This window comes from Pituophis catenifer, unplaced genomic scaffold (assembly GCF_029215685.1).
Source record: "Pituophis catenifer annectens isolate HBS135680 unplaced genomic scaffold, rPitCat1.0.hap2 SCAF_1, whole genome shotgun sequence".
NCBI lineage: Eukaryota > Metazoa > Chordata > Lepidosauria > Squamata > Colubridae > Pituophis > Pituophis catenifer.
The window spans coordinates 314,236,557-314,244,795 of NW_027256881.1; the positions used below are offsets into that span (position 1 = coordinate 314,236,557).

Genomic DNA, 8,239 nt, shown 5'->3' on the forward strand with positions numbered 1-8,239 from the left:
CTTGTGCAGCATAAATGTCCTGAAAATACCAAAGTATACTTTGGGAGTTTATTTTACTTTTCTTGTATATTATTATGTGAGCTCATACATCTGCTACAAAGACTGCTGATATGAGGGTAGCTTCTCTTTTTGGCCAGTTTTCACTGATGGTACACAGATTTTAAATTCTGATAACTTACTAAATTCAATAGACTTCAGTGACGCTTCTTAAGAAATCAAATACAATTGTCTTTGTTGATGTTCTGTCATTTCTATTTTCACAGATCTCTTTCCTCTCTCAATCTTTCCTCTTTGTGGAAACAAAAAAGGGATCAAGAAGATTTCGGTGGAACAATTGTAGAAGGATTTGATAATCCCATGTTTGACACACCATGTAACCCAAGTGTAAGGGCTCAATTTTCTATTTATTTATGTATGTATGAACAATGCACCTCCATCAATGTGACAGGGACTACCAGAGCTAAAAAAACAACAACACCCCACCTGCATTATCCTGCTGTATTTGCACTGACAAAGCTAAATGTGGATGAGCAACATTTTTTCCAATTTTATTTTACTCTGACAGTTTCCCTCTTGCACTGAAATCAGTGGGAGAAAAAACATATGCAGTATACAAGTGCAAAGGCTGGAATACATTCCCAATCAATCTACGCCTTGATAAGCACTGTATTTCAAAGTAATAAAAGCCTCAGAGGTGTATCCGTAGGAATGGGATAAGAATATCAAATATGAAATCTCTTCTTGGAATAGGGTGCCAAAATTACCTACTTGTTCCTGGATCCAACTCCCTCCCAGAACTGCAATTTTAAAATATTTTAAAATTATTGTTTAAGGCAAAAAGCCTCTGAAGTTAATAATTATTGTTGCTATTTAATTAATAAAAAGGAAAGAAAAAAGAGCAGAATACAAAAATAATAGTGATACAAACATTATTAAAAACACATAAAAAGTACTATAACAAAAGTGGAAAATACAACAAAAACGATACGTTTATAATGATAAACAGTTACAATTCTATATATACTTGTCTAATACAAATATTGGTCAAGACATATACATTTCTGATACATTTATAAAGCTATTTTTAACCTACTGTATATTCTGTATAAATGAGTCCCATATTTCATTATACCTGTGCATAAAAATCCACATCTATAGGTAATCCGCTGATAGATTATAAATGCAATAGGTCTTCAATCCACTGAGTGATAAGAGCCATACATTTATCTTTCTAATGCTCCAATACTCTTTTGGCATAGTAAGGGGAAAGAGAATCTATTCATGTGGTTTGCACCATTTAGTAGGTATGTAGTTCAAGAGTATATTATCCTCTGAGAAGTTTAGCTTTTCTTTGACAATTGTAATAAAGTCCACTACTTTTTCCCAAAACTTGGTAAGTATAGGACATTGTAAAAAATGTATTTTTTTAAAAAAAAATTACCCTTATTTAATCTCCAACAAAATGCTTTTTTTGACAGTCCTTTTCTATACAAGTGGAATAGAATCCAATAATTTATAAATATTTTTGTTGTATAAATCATAATTTGAGTTCAATTGACAGTCTTGCTATAGAAGTTAATATACTCTTTCATTGTCTAGATGAGTAGATAGAGATTACGAATCTCTGATTCTTTATTCTACTCATATCTTAACATCTGCATATCAGATTGATTTATTGATAACAAATTATAAAAATTAATAGTGGGTTTTAACAAATTGTTCTAGTATTTCAGGTATCTCCAAAACTGAAAAAGTTATTGTTTGATGGTCCAAACAATCTTGTTAGCAAATGTAACTGTAAATATTGCCATTGGGCTATATCTTATAGATGATATTTATGTTTTACATGGAATAAGACAAAACAGAGTTGGAAGGATCCTTGGAGGTCTTCTAGTCCAACCCCCTGCTCAAGCAGGAGACCCTATATCTGTGATGGTAAACTTATGGCAATTGTGCCAGAGGTGGCACGCGAGCCGTCGCCCCAGTTCAGCTCCGCCGCACATGTGCCTGTGCCTCCCGCCGGCCAGCTGGTCTTCGAGTCTCTGCCATGCATGTGCAGAGGGCTTCATGCATGCGGGGAGCTGCGAGTGCATGCATGGGGGCGTGTGCAGGGGGCTACGTGTGCATGCATGAGGGTGCATGCGGGAGGCTGCATGTGTATGTGGGGAGCTGCAGGTGCTTGCAGGAGGCATGCGCCTGTGCGCAGGGGGCAGGGGGATGCAGGGGGCACGTGTATGCACAAGGGGCGGGGCGCGTGCAGGGGACATTTGTGGGTTCGGTCGTGCATTTGTGCGCACACACACATTTGGGCACTCGGTCCAGAAAAGGTTAGCCATCACTGCCCTATATCATTCTGGAGAAGTGGCTGTCCAATCTCTTCTTTAAAATCTCCAGCGATGGAGCAGTATGCTAAAATTTCATCTTCATTTATCAGTTGGTCCTAAGTCAATATGCCTGCTACCATCCATTATTTTCATATTACCATGTTTTTTCCAATTTTCAAATTTGGATTTCCCCTAAACTCAATTTGGCATGGGAAAAAAGGTAAACCCTTTTTAAAAAATTAAACATTAAATCTCATAGCTTTCTAATGAGCATAATTTTTTCCAGAGATATAGAGTTTTAGTATATTTAATCCCTAAGGCTGTCCATCCATCAAAGATGTGAAATTAAAAATAGAAAAAAATATATTTGTACATTGTTTTACATCATAAATCTGATACCAAGCCTGCTGATATTGATTTAAAGCCTGCTGATGTTATTTAGATACTAAAAAACAATAAGAGTTAACATTTTAGTTTATGATATAGATTGACATTATTATTTAAGAGTAAATTAGAACATTTAGGTTTATAATCTTGGTTTCAACTTGATGAAGAAGAAATATTGTAGCTCTCCCATGAAGAGGTATGCCATAAAATAGAAGTGTTTGGATATATGCTTTTGCAAGAGATCACTTCCCTTTCATTAATCCCTTAGAATAGGACCAAATGACTCCACTTTCATTAAGCCAATGATACTACCAATATGGTAGACATAGTCTGGAGTGGAGTTCTTTATTGTAAGGGAAAACTAAAGCTGAAGATGATTGTGGATTTTTTTTTATTTTAAGAAAGTTGATTTTAATAATAAAAGAGAATATTTGTAGCTCAGGGTTGAACTCTCTGAGCGTTTCTTACAGACATTTCATTACCAAGCTAGGTAACATTATCAGTACTAGTAGGGAGTGGGGTTTGCTCTTGTTTTATATACTAATAGCATGGCCTGTACAGAGAGCAAACCCTCACTTCCTACTAGCACTGGTGTGGCCCCTCTTCCTGTGTCCCAAGCAATACGCTAAGGTAGGACAAGAATGTTAAAAACAACAAAAGGAACTTTTTCAGATGTGTTCAAAATAAAAGCGAGATCAAAATGCCATAAAGTTACAAAACATTAATGAATAATAAAGAAAAATAGAACTACTCAATTCACCTTTTGACTTAGTCTTTTCTGAAAAAATGATGTGAGTTCCAACAAGCAATTCTGAAGAGCAGGATGAAATGGCAAGATGGAAACTTAACTTTGATAGAAACATGGTCAATGAATATGTTACAAAGTCAGACAAACTGCATACTAGGGTACTGAAAATTCATGCAGGTGATCTACCAAACCTTTATGTATTATTTGAGACAAATTCTGGAAAAATTATGAATGATTAATTTTCAGAAAAAGGAAAAATAAGGATCCATTATCCAGTCTGAACAGTTCTACAATTTAAAAAGATTGAGTTGTAAACAACTTGAAACAAGGTGTTAAATACTAGATGTCAGGTTACTGTATGTATTTCTCCAGAACAAGTCTTCCAAAACTAATCTTATCTCATGCTTTGATCAGGCAACTTCCTTGGTTAGATTGTGAAATGCTGTGAGCATAATATATCTTGATTTCAACAAAGCATTTGACAAAGGACAACCATGACATTCCAATTAGTAAGTTAGTTAAGTGTGGGGTGGATGGCATAATAATTATATAAACACGTACTTGGGTCAAAACGGCACAAAGAATATTTATCAACATTAAACTAGAAGGGAGACCTTAAATGGACTGCCACAATATTTGGCTCTGAGCTCTGCATGTTATATATATTAATGGCTTCTATGTGGTGGGAATGCTTTACAAATTTCCAGATGACACAAGATTGGGCAGGTTAGTTAATACCATAGAAAATGGAAATATAATTTAAATGCGAGTCAGTAGCGTGATGTAGCTGGAAAAAAGGCTAAGTAGTATCAATATCACACGAAATAATTATTCCACTTAATTCTGGGCAGTACATCTTAAGAATGATTCAGACAAACTGACACAAGTGCAAAGAAGAAAGAGAGACCAGGAAACTATAAATTAAGCTGTCTGCAAAGATTCAAGGACATTGTTAGGCTTCAGAAGATGGGGTTGATATGCTAGAACTCCTCTTCAAATACCTGAAAAAATGTGACATAGAAGTAGGTGAAGAATTACTCTCAGAGTGCAGGACATTAAATAATGGGTTGATGTTATAGGAAGGTAGAGTTTGATTGATATCAAAGAAGTTTGTCAATGGAACAAATTGTCCATATAGTGGTAGGTTCCATGTCACTAATGTGTTTGAACAAGGCAAAATAGCCATTCTTAAATCTGGATTCCTGCATTGACTAAGTCCGTGATGGCGAACCTATGGCACGCGTGCCACAGGTGGCACGCGGAGCCATATTAGTGGGCACGCCAGCTCAGCTCTGGGGCGCATGCGTGCGCCGGCCAGCTGATTTTCGGGCCTTCTGGGCCCACCAGAAGTAGGGAAACAGGCTGTTTCCTGCCTCTGGAGGGCCTGGGGGCAGGGTGGGGAAGGCCTGTTTTTCTTTCTTACCTGGCTCCAGATCCTCTCTGTGTATCTGGGAACGGTGAAAACAGCCTTTCCCACTCCCTTGGAGGCCCTACGGAGGCTGAAAGGGCCCATTCCCCACTCCCGGTGGGACAGGAAGTGACGTTTTTTCCTGTCCCCAGCCTCCAGAGACTCCTAGAGAGGCTCCTACAGACTCCTAGAGAGGCTCCTACAGACTCCTAGAGAGGTTCTGGAGGCTGGGGACAGCAAAAAATGTCACTTCCTGTCCAACCGGGAGTTGGGAAATGGGCCATTTCAGCCTCCATAGGGCCTCCAAGGGAGTGGGAAAGGCTGTTTTCGCCGTTCCCAGATACACAGAGAGGATCTGGAACCAGGTAAGAAAGAAAAACGGGCCTACCAGGCCATCATGTTCCAGGAGCGGGGGGGAGGAGGAGGGGGTTGCGCACAAATGCACGTGGGCACGTGCGTGCGCGACCCTCCCCTGCCCCCCCTCTCCTGGCACGCGATGGCAAAAAGGTTAGCCATCACTGGACTAGGTGGTTGGACTTGATGGCCTAAGTAGACCCTTACAACTAGCTAATAAGTGAGAATTGAGTACACGGGATGGGGATGGGTGGGTAGGGAAGTTACCCATTACCCCATTGTAATCCTAATCTGGTTCAAACCTCCAAACCAAAAAAACCCAACCCACCTTTAAAAGTATTACATCTTAGCATATTTGGTTGTTTGTTACCTAGAGTACACTTCTGTAAAAATAAAGGAGAGGTTTTATGTCACCCAAGCAACTTTGCCTCTATATTATACATTTAAATATAAAGTTCAAGTTTTCTGAATGCAGAAATGACATCATGTGCACAGCAAATGAACAATCTAAGTGTTACAGGTAGGCCTTGAATTATTACCATAATTGAGCCTGGCATTCAGCTGTAAGTCATGATGGTCATACTGAGGTAACCTATATGACCGGATCTGATTTTATGACCTTTTTCATGGTAGTCATTAAGGAACACAGTGATGATTAAGGGAATATAGCAGGGTTAAGCAAATGCAATAGTTGTTAAGTAGACGTGGTGGTTATTAAGTGAACCATCTGTTCACTATGGGGTGATTTTTGTTGGAAACCAGAAGTAAATGTTGGTTTCTGGCAAAATTGTAAATTGCAGTCACATGACCAGGGGCTCTGCATACAGCCACAAATGCAGGCCGGTTGCTGAGCTCCCAAAATGTGGTCATGTAACTGCAGGGATGTGTGATGTCAGAACTTTGAAGCCAGGTCATAAGTAGCATTTTAACATCTTTCGTAGGTTCAAATGGTCACTAAGTGTCTTGTTGTTTAGTTTAGTTTAGTTTATTTATACTTATATTCCACCCTTCTCCCGAAGGACTCGGGGCGGCTCACAAAGATAAAACAATAAAACAATAAAATTATGACTAAAATACTCAATTAAAATCCCCAAAGAATTAAAGGTAAAAGCTCCCATCAGATCAGCAAATTTGTTGGAAAAGCCATGTCTTCAGGTCACCGCGGAAAGAGCGGAGGTTGGGGGCCATCTGGAGCTCAGTGGGTAAACCATTCCAGAGGGTCGGTGCGCCCACAGAGAACGCCCTCATCCTGGGCGTCATCAGCCGACATTGTCTGGCCGATGGCACCCGGAGGAGGGCAGTCCTATGTGAGCACACTGGGCGGTTGGAGGCAGGCAGAAGGTGATCCTGCAAGTACCCCAGGCCCATGCCATGAAGGGCTTTATAGGTAAGTACCAGCACCTTGAAGCGGATCCGAAGGACCACCGGTAACCAGTGCAGCTCACACAGGAGAGGTGTAACACGGGAGTAACGGGAAGCTCCCGTAACAACCCGCGCGGCTGCATTCTGGACCAGTTGGAGCCTCCGGGTGCACCACAAGGGCAGCCCCATGTAGAGGGCATTGCAGTAATCCATGTAGAGGGCATTGCAGCAAGTTGTAAATCAAGGGTTACCTTTATTTTGTCAACTATAAATACTGGACGGATAGCATGAATTCATCATACCTTACAAGAGCTCTTTTCTGTTCAAAGCATCTAGGTTCCCAAATTAGTTTTCAAGAATTGCGTTAATATGTACGTTTTCTCCTTTTTTCTTCTAGGTTTTAGCCAATAGACATTCTGTGGAGGAAACTCAAGAGGAGATGGCAAACAGAAATAGCAGACTTTATTACATTAACCCTTTATATGATGAAATAGACCTTAATGTTTAAGTCGTGCATTGCAAGCAGTCAAAAGATTCACTCACTGATTATTCTTAGATACAGATTTCATTTGTGCAGTTGTGTGCATTATACCAAGATCAGTGTGATGTGGCCTGAATTAAATTGTGGGTAATAAAATAATGAATGGAGCTCATCATAGGGAAATTTATTTCTAATCATTTATAGTTGTATTCCCTCATTTGGTGTCCTCCATTTCCTGTGAAATTGCAACCCTTTTCAAGCAACCTTTTCCAATGATTCTGAAAAATTGGGGGGAACGCTGATTTGCAGAAATATTCATCAGATTTCTACAAGAAATCCCTGGCATAATTAAACAGTTACAGCAAATTGCATATTCATTCCCAGTTCTTCCATGGAGATATTGCAATCCAGTCAAACCTTATGATCTTTGCCTCATTTAAGAAATCCTCTGCAAGTGAAGCAATCAGACCTTTACTGGGTTTAAGGTGTTAAATCTGTTAGTGTCTGCTGGCCACAAGAAAAAGAAATGGAGAGCTTTTGCTGTTCAAGGAAGCACATCAAGTTCTGAGCACAATTGTATAGAAATATCTTCTTAAACCAAATGGAACACATCCATTTGGTTTAAGAAGTAATAACTACATAATTAATTAATAACTACATCTCTACAGAAATAGAGCACAACAATGATGAAAACTGCCTGGAATGCATTTGGGCCAATGTAAAAGGGGGGAAATGACATTGCCATAGGTGTATACTATAGGCCACTCAACCAAACAGAGGAAATAGATGAACTTTTTGCTAGTCAGTTAACTAAGGTATGTAGGAAGCACACCACAATAGTAATGGGGGATTTTAACTACCCTGACATCAACTGGGAGACAAACTCTGCACCAAGTGGAAGATTAAACAGGTTCCTGACAAACTTAGCAGACAACTTTGTTTCCCAAAAAGTAGAGAAGGGAACAAGGGGATCAGCCATATTGGACTTAATTCTCACTAACAGAGATGAAATGATAGAAGGTGTTGAAGCTACAGGAACCTTGGGAGGGAGTGATCATGCAATATTGGAATTCAACATTATACAAGCACAAGCAATAGAACAAAGTCTAGATTCTTGGAGCTAATTTCAATAAACTTAGAGAGAGCTTGGGAAAGATTCCATGGATGAGAATCCA

General features: G+C 39.3%; 1 protein-coding gene across 1 annotated transcript in view; it reads left to right on the forward strand.

The window, feature by feature from the left end:
- The window catches only part of AMN (amnion associated transmembrane protein), a 110,130-nt gene extending 103,039 nt beyond the window's left edge, over positions 1–7,091 (forward strand). Inside the window, exons 12-13 of the mRNA XM_070936180.1 lie at positions 264–384; positions 6,981–7,091. Of these exons, the coding sequence (XP_070792281.1) occupies positions 264–384; positions 6,981–7,091 (232 nt within the window). The remainder of the gene's footprint in view (positions 1–263; positions 385–6,980) is intronic.
- Positions 7,092–8,239: the final 1,148 nt, after the last annotated feature.